Here is a 25,786-nt window from a genome sequence, read left to right as displayed (position 1 = left end):
ACGTGCGAATTTATGAGTGCGATTTTATACATATATAAACCTACGATTGATTCGTCGAAGGTCTTTCACCTAGCCTGCACGCCGCAATGAACAGCAGTCCAAAATGAAAGGCAGTTTGAGCGCATTGCTTTCACACAGACGTCGAAAACGGCTTGCATCGCAACCAAATAACTAGTCCCGTTGTTCCGAATGGAACTTGCCATAGAAGTTGTTTACCCGAGCCTGCACACCAGCCACTGTGCCTCACTGTCTCGAAGTTGAAAGGGCCGCTGTGTTTCCGCATTCACCGTATAATGTATTTACTTGCAGGTCGAGGACGGATTCGGTCAGATCGAAGTCCCCCCTGACAGCGTCGCCGGCTTCCCCAGGGCCATTGTCGAATTCTCTGCACGGCAGCTTTCACGGTAGTTTAGGCAGCGATGGGATGTCTTATAGCAGCGCCAGGTCATCCTCGGCGTCCCCAGACTCCGCAAGATGCTCGTCGACACCGGTAATCATACCAGCCATACCGACTAGCTATAAGTCGACTGTAAGTCGTCAGCAATATCATCTCAGATGTGTCACTAACACACGCGAACGCGAGCACGCAACTCATGGCGGAAAGTTACTCTTTGTTTGTCAAACAGCGCAGTTGAATCGTTAGGTGTGTATGAATGGCTCACTTGCCAAACCGATGAACTCCATGAAAGAAAAAGTGGAGGAAAGTGATGCAACAGCTATACAATGATTTTCTAAATTTCCCTTTAACACGTTGACTGCCACGGTGGTCACCGATGATCAGAGGTTGAAAATCAGAGCTTGAAAACAATTACAATAAGAAAATTGCTATCGAATACAAATATGTAGAAACATAAACAGCTAGATACGAGCGTAATATGAGTATTGTAACACCAAATCATTACTAATTACTTTTAATATCATTTGCCTTTACTACGAAGGAATAAATGTTACTATAACAAAACGCTCGAAACTCTCGTGGCAGTCAACGTGTTAAATGGAAAATTAAATAATCATTATAGAACGTCTTTGAATGGTATAACGTCTTCTCTAAATAGTATAACTGCGAAATAATTTTTATTATTACCGCAAATTTTGCGTGGGTAATAGAGTTTATGTTATTTTGTGGAATCACACTCAGTAATAAGGAAATTTAATTTAATATGAAAAGTTCAGAGCCAATGAAGCGTTTCAACGGTATCTTAAAAAATTCAAAAAGTGGAGTTAATCGATTTGGTAAGTCATTGCTAACCTTTTGGCTTACAATTTATTTTATGCTCAAATGTTCTTGCTTACGCTATCTGTCTACTGGAATTCTGGTTCACCGAATTCCAAGCGAAAAATCTGCTGCTTCGATTTCTTTGAAATATTTGTATTTTCATTGCAAAAAGAGTTCGATTGAAGTTCCAGTCGTATAGATATCAGGAGTGATAATAGATATATTAGAATTTTTTCAGCTGATAATAACCAAAGTCAGCGAAAATATTGTTGTGGATACATTATTATAAAGAAAATTTAAGTGTTATAGGATCTATTGAATTTATAAAATTTTGTATGAAAATAAGAAACTTAGTTTAGTTGCGATACGGAGGATTTATGAAATAATTTATGAAATGCAGTTTCGCGTGCAGAGCACGTTCAAGCGAGATCGTCATTTCTACTCAGGGGGTTAATGAATGGTTTGGACATGGTTTAGTTAAGAAACGGACTATGATCGCTAGACCGTGGATATATTCGTAGATAACAATTGAATTTGGAGAAAACATTATTTCATTACCCTTGGTGAAAGTTGTGGTTTCATTCTATTTTACATCTTACATAAAGATGTAAAATCTAAGGCTTTTAGATATGACTTATGACTATTCAGGATTTCTTTTAGGAGTATTGAATCTTCAATTCCTTTTTCCCAAATTATTCAATGAAGAATTATTGAGATTGAATCAATTTCAGTTTTGCTTAAGTTAACTTCAATCACGTCAAATCCGAAAGGTTTTCACTCGATAGTGAATTAATAATTAACTCGCAACTAAATGACACGACAGATGCTACACGAAGAAGTTCCTTTTACAATATTTATTAGGAAAACCCTTTTTCTATCGATTCTCCTAATTACATCCTTAAGTATTTAAATTTATCCATAGCCTGGTAACATTGCTTTTACTACTTTCTTTTTTACTTTTGCATCGCGAAAAATAAAGAAAAGAAACAGTTTAACCCTCTGTACTCGATTTATTTTCAATGTTGTTGGATGTAAACTTGTATTTACTTTCTGGGAAATGAATTAATGTTTTATATTTATTTTACTTATTATTATTATTACAAGGTTCAATTTTTATCATCTGTTAAAGTGTGGTACTTTTTACCACGTTAACCGTCACGAGAATTTTCAGCGTTTTGCATAATATTACTTGTTTTTTTCGTAACAAAGGAAAATGGTACTGGAGTTGGTTATTACCGGTTTGGTACCATAGTTTTTGAGTTGCATTAATATTTAGTTACTTGTGTTACTGAATATTTTAATTCGAGATCAGTTTCCTTCGAGTAATTGTCTTCAAGCGTTTTGGAAACGCCAGTCATCGGTAACCACCATGGCGGCCAACGCGTTAAACTACCACAAATAAACTATAACAAACTTGTATCCTCATCTCGAGCATCACGTACGATTGCAAAAGGTTAAGTTAATTAATCACTTAATTTTATTCGACGCTTTGCTGTGCGAAATGAAATAAATCAAGAAGATGCCAATATATTGATATGTGACTTTCAAGTCACACGGACCTACAGAGGGTTAACTGGTCATCGTTAGAAGGGTTAGAACGGGAAATACATGATGAGCGCGCGCTCACGTTGGCACGTGACTCTTTTGAAAGACGTTTACCTACGAACCAGCGAACGACATCAAGGTACGTTGCCATCTGTCGATGACTCAGGACCGTTCCCTTTTCGAGAGACATGTCTGAATGCTGCTCGTGCATCGCCTCGGGAAATCGTTACTCTCGCAACGATGACTAATCTCCTTCGACAGTCAGCTTCACATGCTCCGGGTCCGATTTTTCTCTCGACTCTTGCTTTACGTTTAGCCCGCGCTAGGTGTTTCGCACCGCGTATCAGTTCGTTAGCCCCGACCTCAGTTTTCTGTTTGTTCTTTCTCCTAGTACGTAACACGCTCATGTTGACGTTATACTTTATTGATGAAAGCGAAAGGGTTTTAAAGTTCGTGGTACAGCACCGTGCCAATTTAGAGAATACTTCATGGACGCCACACAATGCGGCCAAACGGTCGTTTTCTGAACAAAACTCAATAATTTAAAAATTACGAGTGATACAGAAAAATGATTCGGACAACAGTTGTAAGGTATAGAGCTAAACATATAGTAATTATATTTTTTTACATAAGGGGGATATTAAGATTGTTATTTTCGAAATAAAGATCATATTGTGTAGCAGGGACTATTTAGCGACACATTCGTAACTTTCAATTTTCGTTATGTGAATAGTCGAATTTGAAGGTTCTGTCCATAGACAGGCGGACTGTGCTCCGCTGCAATTTATACTGGCTCATAGAAGTATTTTAAATCAGCAGGAGTATTTGAAATCGATGTATTTGTGATGATGGAAATGTTAATTAACACGTTGACAGCCACGCCGATCATCAAAGACCGTAGCTTCGAAATTACAAGAAAATAATTATAACTTGTAAGATAACTGGTGTCGAATAAAAATGGTCAGTAAATAACTAGACAATAGTGTAACGTAACAAACGCGATACCAAATAATTCATAATTCTTCTTTTCTATCTCTACTAGAAAAGGAATAAGTGATACATGAAACGCTATTTTTAGTGGCAGGCAACGCGTTGAACGTACTCACCGGATAGTAGATATTTTGATTTTTCCGTACGTATCATGTCACAAAAAAATGTTATCACACGATATTTAATAAACATTTTATAAACAAAGTGTGATAATTATATAATTAGATCTAAAAATTATCTCATGCATTTTTTATATTTGATAATACTAAAGAACAAATTTACTAATTAAATGAAATTAAATTTATTAGTATCTTAATTAAACCAACAGATTTATAACATTTTTTGCAACACCCTGTATATTTCCAATTGTTTTTAGCGATATACTGAATACTGCACAGAAGCCTATTTGATTATTCTTCGTGCATGTAATTTACTTTTATAAATATATTTCGTTTCGTTAGGTATCAATGATATTTATGACGTAATAGTTTTGTTGAAAAGAGTGGGCCATTTCTTCCAGACTTACCCTATACGTCATATATTATCGCGAAGTTATTTTTTTAAACTTCTCAGTGTTAATTTCATAACAGTACCTTATGTGGTTCAAAGGTTAAACGAAAAATATCATTAAATTCTTCGATCCGAACTATGTACTGTGCAGCATTGCTTCATTTAATCAGTTTATGATTGCTAAATGTTCGCATAGTTCATTCGCATGTAGGTAATGAAACGGCGGATTTAATTGAAGATCGGAACGAAGCGAAAGTTTTGGTCTTATTTTCCATTTAATAGATCCCTCAGTTCATAACAGACATATCGTATAATTAATTGCATGATAACTACGTGAGTAATAACTCAAATAATTACGTTTGATTCAAGAGTTCATTTTAAAAAGAATCGAGTTTGAGAGAATGTTGCTTCTTTATGGAGTTGCAGTAAAACACTACTATTAAATGCTAATATTTAAGTCCGCTGAAATATTCCTGTTAAAATATCTCCTGTAACTTAATGCGTTATTTCATAAATCAGTACAGTTTCTAAACAACATATAAAATAAATTTTCGGTGACACAGAACGTTTTAATAGGTTCCCAACAGACGAACTGTTAAATAACTGCATCTCCACTGAAACTTTATACAGTCGATAACAACTTTAAAAATTGTATTATTTCGAAGTCTTAAACAGAAAACTATTGTTTCACATTTTATTCTTGCCTTCACAGGCAATCTGTATCCGCTTGCACACGTTAATCCACCAGACACTCTATACATCCCGCTTATTTGCTAGTTTCCCACCCAAAAAATCTCTACAAGTTCATTCCTCGCCTCTGACATTGCCTTGACAAGTCTCCAGGATTCAACTCGAAATTCTGAGTATCATTGTTCTCGAGAAACGCGAATGCTACTCGACACCACGTGCAATCGTCCTGGCATCTGCAGCCGCGTTCGCCAAGAGCACAATCAACGGTTGCTCTACATTCCCGCAGAAATAAAAACAGAACTGTCGTGTACTGGCTCAGTCGCCGGAAGTACTTGAAGTTTGCACTTTTCCGGAGAAATTATCGAGCGGAAAATATAATCTTGTCAACAGTCAAAAGCATATGTTCGCGTTAATTCACGGAGGAGATTAATAGCGCATAGGAAGTCACCCGTTACTTTCACCTGCACATTTAACAGTTTCGGAGTCGGAGGAATTCCGGGAGAAACGTGTAACCGTTTTCTTCCTGGCTGTCGTGCTTGGAAATGATCGTATTGCGATAGGATGATGGGAAATCGATTCTGCCAGTCAGTCCACCACTCATTGACCATTCCGCATCTAGGTTATTAGGAACGTCATCCTCCTTATTGTCGACTACACTCGCGCTGTCGCGTAATTTCGTTTTGATCGCACGCGTGCTCGACTACACATGTACGTGCGTATTATCTCTACGTGAACGCGAAACGATCAGTGAAGCGATGGATCTTGTCGGCTTTCCCCGATTTCATCTTTGGGTGATACTTTTAGAATGCCGGAGAACAAGTTTTGAATTCATAGGTATTGCAGCCAGCCGACATGATTTATTTATATCGTGCACTGGTAATGAAACCAATGGTAATTACGCGTTTTTTGGTCCAATAATTAACGCTAATTTCGGACGCGCACTGAACTCGGTTCGGTCAGTGAATTCTTTGCGAATTTGATTTTTCTTATGCCAATTGATATGCGTGTTACGTGCATGGACTTGTCTAGCTCATTTTGCGATTACTTTTTGCGGTCTTGCGATTTTCAATATATATCTGACACTTGTTAGTCAGTTTAAAGTTTCTTTAAGCGTTTCAATGTTTGTGAGATGGATGTAGGAAATCTTTGAACCTTCAACGAACGAATCTGAAAATTGGTATCTATTAATCATCAGTTTTATGAAATTTTAAGAAATTTACTGGTAGTTTCTTGAAAGAATTATGAATTACAAATTATTCATTAAATTCACGCAAACGAGGTAACATGTTTTTACAATGGTATAGCAAATATGTTTAAATAATCTTTAAACTGAACGGGACATTTATTCTATACTATTTTTCGAGTATTTTTGACTTCGTTAAGAAAGTGAATACTCTAAGACAGAGTCTAACTATGCTACGATAATAGGAATAGAAATGTTCTATACGAAACTCGTAAAAAACTAAGTTGGAACATAAATTTCAATTTCTATTGAGGAAATAAAATAGTTCCGCGATATACGAGCTCTCGTTATTGATACACAACTAATACCGAACGCTTGATATTATACATCTCTGTTATTTTAATTATTTCTAAATTAATATATTACTGGAATAGTAAGTTGGAAAGTAACATTTCGCTATTAAACTTTTAAAATAGCTTTCTCTTACACGCAATATATTTTACAGTGTTTAAGCAAACGTATAATTTATCTGAAGTATAAAACAACGGTAGCGTTTACGATGGTTATGTTCGTACCAGCAGCCTTCGTTTGCAGCGTATTAACATTTAACCGTTAACTGGGTCATGTCTTAATCACAAACGCTGTTGTACGCGCAAACGAATGAGAGCTTCTAAAGTGTTAGGGACTGCCGTTTTCCCATCAATTTGATTACAATACTGGAAATATCTATTGCGCGAATGACGTGTTTTAATTTACTTCAAAATATTAATAATTCCAGAAACGTAAGCGATAGTAATAACGCGCGTAATAATAATATATGAGCGATGTAAAAAATCATTCCAGTGTTATGTAACAGTGAACAATGAGAGTACAATCGCTCGGAAATATGTACAGTAATTTATTTCATTTGTGTTTCGCAACATCGCCATAAGAAATTCTGTGGCAAAAAGAGAGGTAAAAAGGAATTAGATAGTTGAACACTGATCACTTAATGAAGAAATTAATTAAACCTCGATCAGCATATGATATTATACTAAATACGCAAAGTAAACTGTTAAGTAAATGTTTAACGGACAATTTAACAGAGCGACTAAAGGTACGCTTAACAGGAACGTTACACGTGTGTTTATTTTACAGTTTGATGTAGCACGAATACATTTCATTCTCATTAGATTAATTAACACAGTTTTATCTATTATGCGACACTCTCTGTGTGTTATAGATAACAAAGACTGACACACGTAAACCGTCTGTGCGCAGATTGGGGCCTCCTAAGGAATTCATCAACGTTTGTCTCGACACACACAATTACTTCCGCTCGAGGCATGGAGTACCACCTCTTCGTCTCAGTAAACAGGTAACACGATAGAGTAGACGACACAATATGATATCCTAGCGTACTGGATGTCCTACGTAACTGGGACTAACTGTGTTTTTCGAATGGTTGAAGATGGAATAAAAGTTCATTAGTTCTCACCGATGGTTTCAGATGCAACGTATTGTGCAATTCATTTTATGCTTTTTCATACGTTCGTATAATCTTAGTAGCATGATCGTTTTAAAAAATATGGTAAATTTTTCACGTTTAGAAAGCGTTAGTTTAAACTGTTTCGTCCGATGTTCGATGTAAAATGAGAGTAAGTACCTTAGTATTTTTTTATGTAAGGATAAATAACTCAACGAGTTAATATATACAAGACTATGTGTCAAAATAAAATTATTTTCATAATAATTATTTTATTCATTCGAAACCATTTAATTTGATGTAATGATCTTTCTTTTTAATTCTTTATAATTTGAGAGATGCAGCTAGCTCTAGTTGTGCGGGATATTCTATATACAATTTGAATTTACGAACTCTTTCGATAGAAAGGATGGTATTACTTATAATTAGTGACTACTTGTCACTCAACATTGAACGTTCATTGTACCCTCTTTAGTGTAGTTATCCACTGTGACGCAATTACTGCGCACACAAGCATATTGCCTTCAAATATTAGCCTTTAACGAGTAACTTACGGAACAACACAATTTTTCGAATGATAGAATAATCAAAGGTTCAGTGTATAGGTTTGTAAAAATTGTCAAACTGATACAAGACCAGCCTAATTGAAAAAAATGTATGTAATGTCTAATAAGCATTACATTCAGATAAAGATGTATATCTATACAATATAATTATCGTTACAAATTTTCATGGTTTACACATGGTTGGACAGAAAAATGTTTCGAACAATAGTTAATCTGCTTTTATTGTGCTATAAACTGCGATTCCATTGGCATTATGTATCTGTCACGTTGAAAACGTCCTTGCTATCACAAGGAAACCACGACTTTTTATTGAAAAAAGATATTTTCTGGTATTTTTCATATCGCAGTTCATAGCTCAGTAAAAACAAATTACTTTTTGTTTGTAGTATTTTTTTGTTCGATCATTGGAAGTGTGTACACGAAAAACCGTGTCGAGAGTTATAGTCATTATATATCCTTCATATAGAGAGCCTATAAAAGTTTTGTAAAAATGGTCTTGGAAAAGAATTCTTTTCGCTAGCATTAAATGTCCTCCTTCATATAGCGAAATAGTTGTTCACTAGAATTAGAAATAAAATCTTGCGACGCAAGCTTGAATAATAAACTCTCTTATCGTGCTAAACATATTCAACTAAATTTCAGTTACATTTTGAAATCGAATTTCTCACTAACGAAAAGACTACAGAATTATGTACCGATTTCACTGATTTTTCTAATATATAATTTAATTTATACAGCTATTAACTTCTGGAAATCGATAGATGTGCACAGTGTTCATATATAACTTTGCCGTATCAGGTTCTTACAGTTTTTATAGAAAAAAACAAGTTTCTCGTATGTTTGACTTGTAAATTATATTGTGAAAACCGGTAATTGATTACTTTTTAATTTGCAGTTATGTAAAACGAGTCAAGATTGGGCCAACATACTGGCGACCAGAGGTAGGTTAGAACATAGGGCGAACATTGACTACGGTGAGAACTTATACTGTATGTGGAGCTCGAATCCTAAGACCGTTGTCAGTGGCGACGAGCCTGTAAATGAATGGTAAGTAAATCATAGATTTATAATCATAAATATTGTTATATGTTAATCCTCTGCACTCGAAAGGCAACACTCAGTCGTCATTTGATTTAACACAGGAAAACTGTGAGATTTAAAATTCAATATTAAATTTTAAATAAGGTATCAACATACGAAACATAGAAGTAAAATAGTTCAGTCCCTTAATTTATGCAAGATTTTTCTTTGCCTTGAAAATGGTATGATCTATATTTCATCAGGAAATAATGAATATTTGTAATGAAAAATACTATCGAATGTAAAGGGTTAATATCATAACAGACTTATTAGGTTTTACGCATCGCATGCAATATTTATATGCAGTCACCACTACTGCAAATGTCCTATTCACAAATTTTAAACTATTAGCTTATTTCGAACGATTTGACAGTTCATTTTGACAAATAATACTCTGGCTAATATAAATCAAATCCTTGATATTCAATAACACAAACAGTTAGTTTCCATATGAGAATTAGGTCAAACATAGATATTTTAACATTGGCCTCGTTTTATGCGAATATTTAAAGAGCAAAGTGTATCGTAAATGTGAAAACTGTTAGATAAGGATTTATTTGTCTCATAAAAACGTTCTACTAATACTCTACAGACGTACGCACTTATCGGAAGTTAAATTCGCTGATAACGTCCGTAACATAATGAAACGGTAAAACGTTAGCATAGATCATTCGTCGTTTATGAAACTATTCGTATATTTTTCCTTCGGATTTAGAGATTTTTGTAACTTCCCCTTTATTTTTTAAGCAATTATCGTTTGAATAAATCGTTAAAATAAATTATTCTTATTATCGTCTCGCAGGTACGCCGAAGAAGCGCAACATCAATATGGAAAAGAGCCAACCACCTTGAAAACTGGTCACTTCACTCAGGTCGTCTGGAAAGACAGTACAGAGTTAGGTGTCGGAATGGCCAGGAATCGGAACGGTGAAGTTTATGTTGTTTGCAACTACAACCCAGCCGGAAATTTTCTGGGAAGCTTCACAGAGAATGTCCTTCCGCCGGGTGGTTCAAGTCCTAGTAAAAAGATTTCTTTTCTACCGAGATACACTATGGACGATCAAGCATGGCAACAAGAAGCTTTGCTCGTCCACAACGAATACAGGAGGCGACATCGAGTACCAGACTTGAGGCTAAACGCCGAATTAACGGCTGCAGCTAAGGTATAAATTAAAATAGCACACCCTGTATGTAGGTCCATTGGACGTTACGCCCAGTCTTTTTATTACCTTTCATTATGGTTTTTTAAGGGTTCAATAGTAGAGTTAATTGTTTTATTACATTGATATTGTATATGTCAGTATTTTTTTTGTATATTGACATTATATATTTCAGTATTTCAGAGAAACAAAAATTGTTTAAATCGTAATAGTCTTCAATGTACAGTTTATAAAATCTGCTTTGTTCAGGATTTAATTCTGTTTTATAAATATTACTGGGAATCGTATGAGTTTGATTGCTTGTTACCATGTAGTCGTAACTTCAACTTGGATGAGATTGATCGAACAACCTCGCACGAGAGTAACGCTCGATTACAAATTTTTAACCATCAACAGGCGTGGGCGAACACGTTGCTGAACACGAACAAGCTGATCCCACAATCATCGTCTCCGTACGGAGAAAACATCTATTCGATGCAGTGTTCCGATCCGAAGCTAATTGTACCGGCACGGGAGGTAGTTTCGAAATGGTATTCTGAAAAGAAGGATCACAAGTTTGGAACAGAGCCAAAAGTCCTAAATACATGTACGTAGAATGTGGTGTAGAAAGAAATGCAGATATTGATTTTGATAACGGTACTGTAGAAAGTTACACTATTTAATGTGTATAGTTAATGTAAATAATCTTTGCTTATGTCATAGTTTAATATAAATAGTCCTTGTTTATGTGATTTTTATACGTTTTCACGTTACACATGTTACATCAAATACTTTAGTATAAATTAATAGGATTCTTTTTTAAAAGGATTATTAAATGTAGGAAATGCATATTCCATTTTCTTTTTGTACTGTAAACTAAAAAAAAAAAAAAAATGAAATTGTAATTACTTTGAGATTACTGAAATTACTGCGACCCAATTTTACAGACTTTGCAGTTTTTATGTTAATATCTATTGAGATATTTACGTGTTGTTATATTAATGACAGAGATTGTTTCTGAATGAACAGGTCACTTCACGCAAATTGTCTGGAAGAACACCGCTGAGATGGGCATAGCGATGGCCAAACGAGACGGAAGTTGCGTAGTGGTTGCCTGTTATCATCCGAGGGGTAACATCGTTGGTCAGTTTACGGAAAACGTGTTGAAGCCTGTGAAGAGCACCTGTTAGGTCACTTATCCGCGAACCGTATTTTTAATAAACATTTGCAAACGCCCATGAGAAACGAGCGTTTCTTGATTCCCTAATTAAATTTTACATTCTAATCGCATTTTTGTAATTATTTTTTTACTTTATCGTCATTGAATTATACATCGATTCCCGCAATTTCTCATTTGTATCGACGTCACTTCACGAGATCTAATCATGCCTAACAATTTTATTGCGTGATTTATCGGTTCTTTTATTACTTAACGAAATGGTTAGAAAATTTGCTGTTCACTGCAATAAGATTTAACACGTTCTTTGGACTTGTTTCACTTGAATGTCGATTCGCGCTATGTGCAACGTAAATGGTAATACGTTCAGATTGCTGAATGTAATTGGAATTGTTTGGTACATGTTCTTTTTTGCGATTTGGATAATTATTTATCGCAAATTTAATACTTGAAATAAAGAACATACAGTAGTATAAATGAATAAAAGTACCGAATGGAATGGCAAGACAAATGATTTAATGACGAAAATTTCTGTTGGCTTAAAGATCGTATTCGACGTGCGCTAAAAAATGTACGCATGGCAGAGAACGTGTTAATAATCACCCGAGCACGTTGTTAATTTATCTCTTTTTGATTCTCATTTCTTCTCATTGTGTCACGAACGAATAATTTATTTTTAAGCACCGACGTTTGTTGACGCATTCGTAAATTCGTGGTGCCGTTTGCGAATAGTTGTTACGAACGCGTTTTATTATGTTTTCACCAAAGATAATTTACATTGGCGGACGTTTCTTAATATTTTACACGGTCGATGAATCCACGGCATTGGATTGTTTTGCTGGAGTCATCCCACGATCTTGTCGATAATGTATTTAAATGCTGTATTTATATATCGTATGTAGACGACGATACGCATAATATATGTATATAACACAAATGTGCATACGCATAGAATAAAAACATTCCACGTACTACACGTAATCGCAGTCACTTCGTCTCTTTCGATTCGATAATTAAAATCAATTGATAATGTATCGTGAAACAACAATTGAACTTTGGACATCGATAATATAATGATACTGCGCCTTGCATTCTCCTTAATCAGATGGTCCGAAAATGTTTATTGATGCAAACTTGAAGTTATTTATACACAAAGAAGCATATTCAACGAAATTGTGTAGAAATGGCGAATACAAATATCGTATCCGTGAAAGTTACTTTAATATGTAATTGACATATTTGTGAACGGTTTGAACTATTAAATGAATTTTATTTGCAATTAACTGATGCAAATTGAAGAATCTATTAGGTTTAATTTGACATTGATTTGTACGATTTTTATTATTTGAAGTTTTTCATTTGTATAAGAGATATTTAAAGTCTGTCGAAATGTTTTTACACGTTTTGTTTTGTTAATCGCTACGTTATTTGTTTGAAACGCGAATCATTGAAAAATTAATCAGAGACATAATCTTTATTAGCAAGAAAGAGTAGTATTAATGAGAAATCGGACGACTACCGATTGTTCCTTCGCTCCTTACCTCAACATCTCGCAAAACGAGAGGCATTTGTAACGTTTCTCACGACAATATTACTATTATTATTACTATTATTATTAATATTATTATTACTATCATTACGTCTGCATAGCATGTAACAGCGAACGAAAATATTCTGATAATTTATAAACGTACGTTTATTATAGAAATTTCTTTTCATTTCGACCAAGTGAAATACATTGTGAAGCAAATTCTCGACTCTACTTTTTAAGATAGAATGCGTTTATTCTTTCAACTTAGAGTTCAGTTTTACTGAGATTTTAGAGTTACATTGTTTCTTCAATCGACGCGGGCATAGTTTTAATTTATGTTTCCGTACCTTATGCGCAAACTGTGTATTTCAAAGAAAACGGTGTATCTACGTATCTACAGTTGTAGTCCGTAAAATTGTACCACTGTATGCGCACGCAATGTAGATTTGTCGAAAGTGTACAGCATTTAGAAATTTAGTAAATGATACATTTATTTTCAACCATTTGATGATTTATAAACGTAACAAAATGTGTTTCCTGTAACGCAGATCGAACCGTTAGTTGTCAGCAGACGATTAATGAACACATACAAGTTAAACAACAAACATTTATAACTTTAAAATGATGCAATTTCTAAGGTCGTTATTGTATACATATAATAATAGCATTCATTTCACAATGAAAATGTGTTAAGAAAATCAAATCAATTATAACCTCGTGGTTTTCCACTAATTCAAGCATTCTTTTGATTATTTCATTCTCCTATCTGTGAAGCAGAACATAATCCTTCTTTGCACCTCTGCATAGAACTTGTGTCTAATTGTAAGTTTTAGCAAGAAACAAATAAAAGCTACATAAAAATAAGGTAAGCTTTTAGTATTCGAGTAGCTTTTTCTAGAATCTGTAATTAGATATCCTAAAAGCGGTAAGGAATTAATGCCATAGCTCTTAATTATTTTTCATATATGATTCACGAGTTTTGTTTACATATGTAGATACAAAGGTACATTTATGTCAACATATTTTTCTATGTCAGATTTCGAACATTTATCAAACTTAAGTTTCATGGGAAGAATTACAAGGGTGTTCATAAATGGACAAGATTTGATTGGTCACTATTAATATACTGTCGAAACATGAATAAAAGTGTATCCGCTTTATAATAATTTATTTATAATAAATTTACATGCACGCGTTGCGTAATAATACGTCACGTTATAGAATAGATGTAGGTACATTCTCTCTCTGTTTTTCTGTTCTTATTATTTTACATTACGTACGGCCGTTCATAGTTTTTTTTCGTGGTCGAGAGTTAGTTTAAATCTTAGTGTCAAAACGAGTTAAACAGTACTGAAAACAACGAGATCCGTTTGTCGCGTGCGTCGATCTCGCATTCATTTGCAAAAGAAAAGGAATGTTTGTTACAGTTAATGCTTTGTGTTTCATCGATGAAAAGGAAAATATTCTTCCACAGTACTGAATTATAATTACACTACGGATTTTTTTTATTATTTACAATATATTCAAGTCCACGAAATATATAAGTTGTAACAAAAATGTAATATTTGGTGAAATATTTATTTTCAAATTAATAAAGCCTATGTAGGTATTTGTTGGAATGAATTTTTTGTTGATTTTATTGTTTTAATTTATGAATATAGAATTATCTATAAACATCCGTAGTCTAATTATAACACGTTCATAAACGTGGATAATAATAATTGAAGTAGACATTCTTTCTTTCCTTTTGTCAGTTTCTGACAATTAGTGTTTGTTTCTTTTTCTTCAATAACGAAACCAGTATTATTGGGAGCGTAAATAAGTTGTCGGTTCACATTAATAAGAAGTGTCAGGTAAGTGTTAGTAGTTAATGGTAAAGATCTCTTTTTCGCTTCTTTTCGTATTAATGGTTTATTTACTTTGTATTAGTTTTTTGGTTATTAATATAAAATTGGCGAGGAGGAAACAAATGTCGAGAACGAAAATGGTTTTCCAACTTATTTACACTTACTACAGTAGTCTTTACAAAGAACGAATAGACGAGAATATACTAAAATTAAATTGCTTTTAATAAACCATCGAATCGTGGTAATTACTTTTCACGCGATATTTATCTGCACTGATAAATATTACACATGATTACTTCTTTGTCTGAATTACAATTGAAGAAATATAGAAAGAATTTGTTCTCGTGATTAGTTATATCATTGTTTTATGATACCTTTAAACACATCATTTACATAGGAAAACATTTATGTAATTCGTTATCGTGTATGTATTTGTCGCCATCAACTTTGAGTACAAGATCTCTATGTTATTTGATCTGTCAGTTATATATCTTTAAAAATTATTAGTAATTCCTTTTACTAAGCTATTATTAGAAATAAACGGTACACACAGTTTAATAAAAGTAGAGGATCATATTCGCACATGGTCTCCGAAAATTCACGGAACGCAATTCTTTAACTATAAAATGCAATATGGAACCCAAGAAAATGATATTGTACTTACTTATTAATATACAAAATTAGTACAGAAAACATGGTAAAGACTTAATTTTGATATGCAGCCGAATATTTGAATGAAATTGACAGTAATCAAAGTGTTGATGCATTAATATCATCTTGTAGTATACTACAACTATTCATTATAATTAACATGTCTTAAAAGGAAACTGAGAAAGGATAATCAATTTTAGACTTCCGTATAAGAATCTACAGTTCGAAAGACTGTTGTAATTACAGACTGATGTCTAGAAATACTTCTGCTTAAATCTAGCTTTTTATGACGTATTATCAGATTAGTCCGTAAGTTCGTGCGTATATTCTGTGATAGAAATCTTTCTTTGTAAAAAAATAAGTAATATTGTTATACTTATCTTTCCAAGAATATCCTGAAAATATGTTATTTGATTACGGCTTAATACAGAATATTTCAATATCCTACAGTGATGTTAAATAAATATACGCATCAACTTATGAACTCATCCGATACATTAGCTTGCCCACCGCATTTGTTGAAAATATTTGAATACATCTTACACTTCTTAATGAAATTTCTAGCAACAATAATTCGTCGAGGAATTAATATAAATTATACTAGAATTAATGATTGAATAATAAAAACAGAATTAAGATAAAGGTATTCGTTTAGGTCATACCAATTTCGAGTAAAGAAACTTACACTTGGCGAAAGAACAGAGTCGCACGTTATTTATGTGCAACCTGTCATTGTAGTACACACATGTAACAGCTCTAAAGTATTCTGTTGTGTGAATCACTGATAAATAGGTTCATAATTGAAACAGTCTAAATTAAACTTGAATTTCTGATTGAACTAAAATTTATTATACTGTTTCAATTTTCTCTATTTTAACTTAGTTTATATGGAATATTTATAAAAATGATTTTATACTGATATTGTAATATAAGAATATCATTAATTAATCATATAATCAGATTCCAATGTAGATATAAAATTGTTCACTGTAATAAATTTGGCAAAAAATCATTTGAAAAATACTATTCGATCTTACTTTTGTTTACTTTATACAATGCTCGTTTTTATTATGAACCTTAGTTGTTATTAGTATTTAACTATCAATGATCTTGTTCATCTACTTTTTCTAATGTGACGTACGGAAATCTTAAGAAGATTAGTGGTCATTATAAAACACGAGTAAACATTAATTGGTCAATTAAATAGTAACAGTAACAATTCAACAGAGCATGATTAAATGATCGTAACAAAACCGATTAATAACTTCTATAAAACCCAATACAGGTTTTGTGTCTTTATTATCATGAAACCAAGTAAAGTAATAAACCCCTACTTAATTTTCATTTCATACGTTATGAAAAGGAATATGAATTTACCCTAATAATACTATTTAATTATGTTTTAACTGCCGCTTCAATAACAATTCAACAAACGAAATCGGTTAACACATAATCATTGAATTCAGTAAGGAAACAATTAATTGAACAACGTGTACAACTGAAAATCACTTCATCTCGAAGAATTACATTGAAATGCTTCATTCTATTCGAAAGGTTTCAACTCTTTGATCATTTATTAACTCTCGGAGGCCTTTATCTGCACCTATTTATATATTAGTGACACTCCTTTGTTTCTTCGCATTCTCCAGAAAAAGAAAACAATTTTCCGCTGAAAATATTCATTGTAAATGAAGAATCACTTTCCCAAGTGACAAAGAAAACGATGCGGATCAGTATGCATTCGCCCGTCCACGGGCGTTTCAGTACTCCGAGGGTTAAAGCGATTCGTTAAAATGCGAATCGTGGTGTTCTTAAAATAAAGAATTGTATCGCCTCGTTGTCGCAAGCTCGGCAGTTCACGGTTCGCTTTCAGAATCCTTTTCAATTGGCTATACGTGTATAATTCGAAAAGGAACTTGCGAAAAGGGAATGTCGGTTCGAGGATTCGCGACATTACGAAAGTAATCGTGTTTCTATGAAGACACAACGACAATTGTTCTCTGACACATACGCATCGGAACATCCTTATAACATTAGCGTACATTAATCCTCATTGGCAACACAGTGATATATTGTGACACGTTAGTTCGTGTTTCCTTCGATTCACGCTTATCCTATCGTTTAGTCCAATTAATCGTGTAATTTCCTTTATCGTAATAGAAAATTTCAGTGTTCATCGTGGACGCCTGTTCCGCGTTTTCGTTAATTATTTATACAAATGTTAACGCAACTGCTTGACGATAGACTTATCTCAGGTTAAAGTCGAATCGAATCCAACTGACAACTGAAAGTTCACTTTCGTCATTGTGCATCGCTCGCTTACCGTCCTTCGCATATGACGGTGAGCAGAGCAAACAGACGAAAGAGTTAGCTAAGGATTTACCCCGTGGTGGAACGTCGGTGACCAATTGCACTCGATTCAACTGCGGAGATATTAATTCTTAAAGTTATACTCGAAACAGTTTGCTTTCACAACGCAGTGGTAATGACGACGAATCGTAACAATTCTCTTCAATTTCAGGTCACATTTGTTTTCGATCGGTCCTACGGCAATTAACCTATGTACCTACTTACTTACATACATTGTTGGACAACCTGTGTCGGTTGTGTCTTTCTTATCGTAGTAACTTTCATTCGCTTAGCTGTAACTGCCTCGTTCCCTCGCACGTTGCTTTCATTGTTTCTTACTTTGCATTGTTATTGGTACTTCGATCTTTCAAACTGGTTAAAATTTCATGTGATCCTCCTGGTTTCTAGTTTCAAAGCTAGAAACATCCACGATGTTCCGGATATTAGATCAAAAATTTTATAAATTCCGTTTGAACCATTCCTTGCGTATAGAATTTTATAACTTCGAGATCTTTCCTATCATTTAAAATTAAGCATAGTTTAACGCACCGGAACGACTAATAATTATATTCTTGTAACAAATAAACTGATGAATGAAAGCACAGGACGTTCTTTCATTAATTCACTTCACCTGTAATTTAACTCTTTTTGCTGATGTTTATATTCAGAAAGTAGACAATTTCTATGATTATATTATACATAACAGTGAATTATTTGATTAAATTTTCTTTCAGGTTTTAGACTTTTACATATCGATCCATCGATGCGAAATAATTAAATTCAATGTGAAGTCTGAGTATTTCTTAATAAGTCTAACCAAATGGCAAAAAGCATTGACATAGATGTATAAAATCCTGTCATGTAGCTGTTCATTGTTGTTACAAATTAGTACCATATATTCACACTCAAAATCACTGTTCAAGAACGTCTGTTCCTGTTTCGTATCTTCTCAACGAAACGTCCAGATTTTTGTTCTAAATTCTCAAAGGTGATCGTCATGATTATAAATGCGAGAACCTTTGTCATGGATCAAGCTGATCGTACACAGCTCGATACATAGACGGAAAATCATTGTTTCTTTGCAAAAATATCTTAACCATGCGTGTAACGTGTGCAAGACGGTATGCATCAGTAACGTCAACGAAGATAATTGATGCTCGTAATCGGAACGAATCTCGTTATTTTAATTAAGGTAAGAAAGACAGAGAGTTCATGAGGGAGAGAGGGTTAAAGAGGCAGGAAACTGTTAGATAAATATTTAAGAGGGAATCAATGCTTGGACAACATTGTCGGATTACCGACTTGTTGCTACAAAAAGTCATTCGCACTTAGACTAATTAGAATAAGAGACTGTGTAAATGATTCGGATCGAAGGAGACTGATTGATTTGCTTCACTGTCTGCCGCAACGAAAGCTACAAGATCTCAAAATACTTTCTTCGATTCGCCGGGGTTCATTTGATTGAATGAATCATGCCTGTCTTTTCACACTGAATAGCATTTTCTTTCTTTAACACTAAAACTACCGAGCATTTAATAGCGCACCGACGTTATTTTATTTTTTAAATTATTTCGGATATTTAATGCTTTTAAAATATCAATATTTGCAAAAATAGAAATGGAGAACCCATCATTTTGATCGTTACGGTAGTTCTAGTGTTGATACGTTGATTGCCATGGTGGTCACCGATGACCGCCGCTTTCGAATTGTTTGAAAACACAATTATAATAGCGTGTATGGCTAAAAATGTATTATTAGGTAAAACTGTAACGTAAGGATTGTCAAATTATTAATGATTATATATTTCTAATACCATTCATCTTTGCTACGAAAGGACAAGTAGGTGCTCTATAAAACGCTGACAATTTTCGTGGCAATTAACGTGTCAATGGCGGAAGAAATAAACGACGAAGTATAATAGAAGTGCCTATTGAGATTCATTTATTCAACTCGAAACCATAAGATACGTGTCTTAACAAGATTAGGCCTTTAAAAAATGTTAATCGTGAAATAGGAAAGAAAATAGAAAATATATGGATTTACGTTTTCAGATACAATTTATAACATAAATGAGGTATATTACATCCAAAACTCTTGCATCTGTAGTCGCATGGAAAAACATGAATTAGATTTTCAAATGATTCGTCTTGGTTCGAGATGGTTCACAAGATAAACATCGTACTATGGTAGAAGGAAAATTCCACCAAAAATTGATTCCTTTTTAAGATAAGAGCAGAGTGAGTTCTAAACTAAATCGAAAACGTATCATAATCTTTAAATACCTACTAAAATAGAAAGAAACCTTGTACTGATTTTCTAGTGTTTGAACAGTTAAACTCTCTTAAGTTTTTTAGATATGAAAACTTGACATCACTGATATAGCAACATTCGTCCTGAAAGAATTAAAGCTATTTAACATGTGATTCATATATGAATATACATAAGTTTCATTGTTCTGCCATACGACTTCAGATATAACCTCAAGAATGTTGCCTTTAAGAAACAAGTGATTGAAGAGGAAAAAGTATAATATAACACGACAAACAAAGAACTAACGTAAAAACCTCCATCTCAACTGCCATGTGAAATACGGTTTCAAAGTAATTGTTTTTACATTTCGACATTTTAAATTCAAACAATTATAATTTGCAGTTATTCGTAAGAACGAAATTTTAACAACCATTTATAAGAATGCATCGAGAAAGGATATCGTTACATGAAAAACGTTCAGTAATAATTTATTTGAACGAACAAGGCCGTGAAAATAAACAGCAATCAGTTTGAGATGTTCGTATACGTTCATTTCCTTTAAAGTGCTGATACACTAGCTAGAAACTTGCGACATTTTTGTCTAATAGCGACTTGCAAAAGTGCATACACTCCAATTTTATTTTATTTTATCACTATTGCAAGTGAATTTACCTCCAGCAACCTAGTTTATACAGATCATGAGAGTCACAATCAGATAAAAATGTCGTGAATCACTTGTCAATGTATCTGCCCGTTTAGGATGGCTGAAATTCAATCAAATTTTACGTAAGGGTCTGCGATTCGAAAGTGTATTGATCCAAAATCATTATACCGTACATGTAACGATCCATGAACCGGTTGGTTCGTGATTCACCGTGATCGATAAGCTAAGTTAATCCGATTGCAGATAATTGAATAGTGGAACCGGTTGGGCATAGCGGAAGCAGCATCGAAGCAGGTACGTACACTCGATAAGACGAGGTTTGGTCGGGAAAGTGTGTAAATTGGTCGAGAAACGATTGCGTTTTGGCTCGAAGCGTCGAGTCGATAAATAGATATATTTTTAATATGTCATCCCCTAACGACGCTTACGCCTGACTAACTGATCTGAACGGATTGTCGAAACTTTGCTCTCACGTGGCTAAGAATAAATGAGTTCCTCCCAATAAAACGTGTACTCGAAAATCTCTGATAAAATGTACAGATAAGACTGCGTTTCCAACTAATAGAAGAGAAGAAAATAGTATATATCCGCGTTAACCATTCTTCGTCCGAATTCCACGGTGGTCTAATCTCAATGGAATCCTGAACACCGTTTAAACGAGAAACAGAGAATTTTCAGATCCCGTTAGATACGTTTAGGACTTCGCTTGCCTATATGGAAGTATGCGTCCTGACTGTTCACACGATATTTTATTCAGTTCTGGTACCTCGTTCTCGTTTTCCTTCAAAACATTTTTGTAAACCCTTGTTCGACCTACGCACACACACACACACATATTAATTACTTCCACCTCTTTAATCGGCGTCACTCTCTTTCTTCGCGTGATATGATTAAAATGGTCAATATATTTATATATTTATAGTCGTATTCATATAATATACTCTCGTCGTAAATTTGTTCTAGTATAAAATTATCTCGCGTTCAACGACGGAATGTGACCCTACGTAGGAATCGGGACTTGAACTAGGAAAACTTTTTCTCTTTTCTTACCTACTCTCCTTAGCTATCTCTTTGACGAGGGACAAGAACTCGTTATACACATGCTATTATAGAATTCGTAGATTACGTAAATCAGAATAACGTAGTCCCGCATGCTTACATCTTCCATAGGCATGCGGTCAAAGCAAATTCTGATTTACTCGAAACATCGTCCGCGTTCTTACGTGACATTGAAATGGCTCTTCGTTTGAAATAAATGTGATTAGCGAAACGGTGTTTGAATGGAATATTAGAGAAACTATACTGAAGTCGTCAATTGTTTAATACAAATATTGATTACGTTAGATTCGTTAGAGATTAGATTTCTTAAAGAAGAAAGATTCATTGATTTTATATCGAGTAATCAAAAATAAATGAGATTTTGAACGATTATATTTTTATTTCGAAATCGTCTACAGTTTCTGTATCTTTTAAAAGAAGCAGCTGTAAGTATGTACTTTGTATTAAAAACAAATTAACTGCTTCCAGATACGACGTCTCTAATGCCAAGTAAATACATCTTGTCTAAAGCATTTGTAACTAGAATCGTTTGAAAAACAGTACTATCAATTAAATCATTATCTTCAATGCAACACTCTTTTTTCAATTTACTTTTACAACTAATTTATATACAGGTTTGATTTACAAACCAGGAATGAAGAAATTACGCAATAGAACGCCATAGAGCAAATGATTTTTTAATAATCTCGAGTGGTGTATTATATTGCGCCAATTCTTGGAAAATTAATCGAATCACATATTATGAGACTGATTTTTCAAGGAAACTTGAAACCCTCATGATTCCATACGATCTATATAAACGATAACGAATATATTAATCTTATGAAAAATTTTATAAAAATGAAAGGGAAACTCTTGTCCATTGTCATTAGTTTCATAACATTACTTTAATAATTTAATCGTCTTGAATTGATCAATTGTATTAATGGACCTCTGGCATGCACCGTTTTTCACTTTGCCTGTGCAATCATCGAGATGGCCATAAATATTTGATTGGATGTACGGAGGTCAATACGCCAGAGCCGACTAGAGAGCAAAACGTTTTAAGAACGTAGCCCACTATACACACCATGAGGGATTAATGATCACTTTAAAATAAAACGCTCAACAACACGCAACTTCGTCGATGCCGGGCAATCAATTGGACTTCAGTTACTCGGTAGTATCTGTTTGTACTATCTACAAAGAGAAAATTATTACTAAAACTGTAATCGTAGTTTCGACGAAACAGTTGTACGTCGACAGAGCTGGGTTGAACGAAATCCTTTATCAAATAGTTATATTCAACCGTGATTTTCATTCCTTCATTAAACACAATGGTTTTGTTCAATCAGCACCCAATTTTTGTGTGATCACTGTTTTTCTTAAACATGAAAAGATCTGTCAACATTCTCTATTTTCTATCTTTCCATCGCTTTAGGTTGTTGCGATTTTTCCTTTAAAATCATTCACCGATTTTATTCTAATCGTCAACATAAATGAAATCTCTACACACCAAACGCGGCAAGGAACTCTGAATATTCTTCGAGGAAGAACTTCGACCAAATAACCGACAAGATCTTATTGTTCGTTACAGTTAACAATCGTGAACAGGAAAATCAAGGAAATCTACGGAACATTATAGTAACCCACCTGCCGAGACGTACAAATGAATTCAATATATCTGTGTATCACAGTCGCAGCTCTACGACGCCACGTTTAGGTCCCCGAGTTTGCGTAAATCATACCGTCATGGTGTCAGCTAACTGAAACTATGCAAGAAACAGAATAAAAAAAAAAAAACATTCATCTAGCTGTTTACCGCGTTCGTACAGTACGGTCTCGGTATTTTCTTTGTTTCCCGTTTTATCCGCAGTGTCACTGAAACACCTTGCTCTCCGGCCGTCTCACTATCCGTGATCGTCGCCACCGTTCAGTCCCACCGGTTCGTCGAATGTCAGGATGCCGAGGATTCACCACCGACACATCCCAATCGAGTGATCTTCACGCGAAATGTGGGAACGCTACAGCCACTTGTTTCGTGCCACGCCGGAGAGCCTGCGTCCCCACATAAGGTTATATCATACTATTGTCCCTTGTATGTGTTGCGGATCCTGCGTGCTGCTCGGCATCTGCGTCGCCTGGGATGGTGATCCCAGGGCGCACTGGATGCTCGGCGGGTCGTGGAGGCCGCTCAGAGAGCCACCCAAACCGGTGCCGTGGTTGGACCCCAGCGCAGCGGTCAGCTCCGGCATGGATGGCAGGCCGACGTCCAGGATGCCAGTGTTACTGGCGCCGATCATCTGCGAGCCCTCTTCGGGCGGAGTCACTTCTAGACCGATGGATCCGTTCAACGCGATCTTGATGGGGTTGTGATTCGAGGGATGCGACAGGGCGCCCAGGCCGATGTCCTCCAGGCTGCTTTTTCTCCTAGTTGTCGACAGACCTTGCCTCAACGAATTGCTACGTCTAAGCAGAATGTCGTCGACCACTCTCAAGGAATTCGATCGACCACGTAACGTGCCGGCCACCGTTGGACTATCCGGCAAGGACAGAGAATTCGATTTGGTGGTACTCAACGGCGGAGCTCTGGGCAGGCCGATTCCTGATCCGCGACGACTGCCCGGTCCAGCGCCTGGCAGCCCAGCTGATGCTACCACCGCGCTCATCTGGGACACCAGCTGCGCCGAGCAGAAGCTGATGTTACTCTTCCGACGCGAGTTGTGCCGTTCGAACGTTTTCTGGGCAGAGAACGGGCTCGGCCGGACCAGGTATACGATGTCGCCCTCCTCGAGCTTCAGGTCGCAGCTGGGATTGATGATCACGTAGGACAGGCTGTTTCGCTTCTCCGAGACGTCGTCGTAGTCGGCTACTGGCAGGTTCAAGGACTCCATCCGGGAACGAACCAGGTTCGCGATCTCAGCCCTTTCGATCTGCTGCGCGTGGTTATCGCGTGCTTCGTCCCCGAGGCTCACGGAATACTATTTGAAAGAAAGAAAGTCGTTTCAATGGCGAATATCTGGTAGGTTTCCTCGTGGGACGAGGTATGTTAGTATACATTGTTGATACTTGTGCAAACAGCTTGGTGTCGGATATATTGTTCTTAAGACAGTGAACTTTTTCTCAGCTTGAACGAGAGAGACTCGTGTTGGTCGTTAATTTCTGTCGACGTCATTACATGGGACCGTTAGGGAGGGGATAAGATATCGTAAAATTTTTCGTTTTCTTCTTTCACTGTACTGGCATACTTTTATTAGTGAATTAAGGAAAAATGCAACTGCATCGATGAATGTAATCTGAAGATACTATAAATTTGTCTATTTAAAGACAGAACTGGATGGTAAGCATACAAGTGATCGTTCCTTCTGGAATCCCTGTTGCAAACATCTTTGTTCCGAAAGATAAGAACAATTCTACCGTCCCTCGTTCGTCTGACTTCCGGCGAGACCTCTCGACGCGCGAAAGACCACACGACCGACATGTTCGATCAACTTTTACTTCTACCAAACGTCAACGTGTATTATGGTTGTCGAGTCACGAATCCTTTTAGTCGCGGAGAAGAACATTTTACAGATTGAAGGCGAACAGAGAAAATCCTGAGCATTAAGGCGGGAAGCGACGTTGACACACTGGGCACATGCGCTGCGGTCTAGCGTGGTGTACGAGCTTCAGATATCGACAGATGACCAACAGAAAAATGCAAGAAAATGAAACGAGGTGACATAAGTTTCGAAGTACAGGAAAAAGAGAGACAGAGAGAAAGAGCGGGAGAGAGAGAGAGAGAGAGGGAGAAAGAGAAGAAGAGAGAGAAAGACAGAGAGACAGAAACAGAGCGAGAAGAATAAGAGAATCGTGTAATAGTATTTAAGGAAACAATTGAAAAATGCCGACCGGA

At 35.4% G+C, this 25,786-nt stretch overlaps 2 protein-coding genes across 23 annotated transcripts in view; one reads left to right on the top strand and one right to left on the bottom strand.

Annotated features, from left to right (window-relative positions):
• LOC116429696 (uncharacterized) overlaps positions 1-13,592 on the top strand; it is a 71,564-nt gene extending 57,972 nt beyond the window's left edge. For 5 of the 7 annotated variants that reach the window (XM_031982929.2, XM_031982931.2, XM_031982928.2 and 2 more), the window contains 6 exons: positions 310-529; positions 7,357-7,491; positions 9,061-9,212; positions 10,048-10,408; positions 10,802-10,991; positions 11,414-13,592. In XM_031982929.2, coding sequence (XP_031838789.1) covers positions 310-529; positions 7,357-7,491; positions 9,061-9,212; positions 10,048-10,408; positions 10,802-10,991; positions 11,414-11,574 — 1,219 coding nt within the window. In that variant the 3' untranslated portion in view covers positions 11,575-13,592. The remainder of the gene's footprint in view (positions 1-309; positions 530-7,356; positions 7,492-9,060; positions 9,213-10,047; positions 10,409-10,801; positions 10,992-11,413) is intronic. The other 2 variants (XM_076371627.1, XM_031982930.2) reach the window with 1 other exon arrangement.
• A 7,231-nt stretch (positions 13,593-20,823) lies between these two features.
• Positions 20,824-25,786, bottom strand: part of SLO2 (slowpoke 2) — a 228,574-nt gene continuing 223,611 nt past the window's right edge. For all 16 annotated transcript variants that reach the window (XM_076371618.1, XM_076371625.1, XM_076371619.1 and 13 more), the window contains one exon: positions 20,824-24,872. In XM_076371618.1, the coding sequence (XP_076227733.1) occupies positions 23,973-24,872 (900 nt within the window). In that variant the 3' untranslated portion in view covers positions 20,824-23,972. The remainder of the gene's footprint in view (positions 24,873-25,786) is intronic.

The sequence above is a fragment of the Nomia melanderi genome, chromosome 10 (genome assembly GCF_051020985.1).
Source record: "Nomia melanderi isolate GNS246 chromosome 10, iyNomMela1, whole genome shotgun sequence".
Taxonomy (NCBI): domain Eukaryota; kingdom Metazoa; phylum Arthropoda; class Insecta; order Hymenoptera; family Halictidae; genus Nomia; species Nomia melanderi.
The sequence above is the reverse complement of the archived record's forward strand: the minus strand, read 5'-3'. Positions and strand labels throughout refer to the sequence as shown.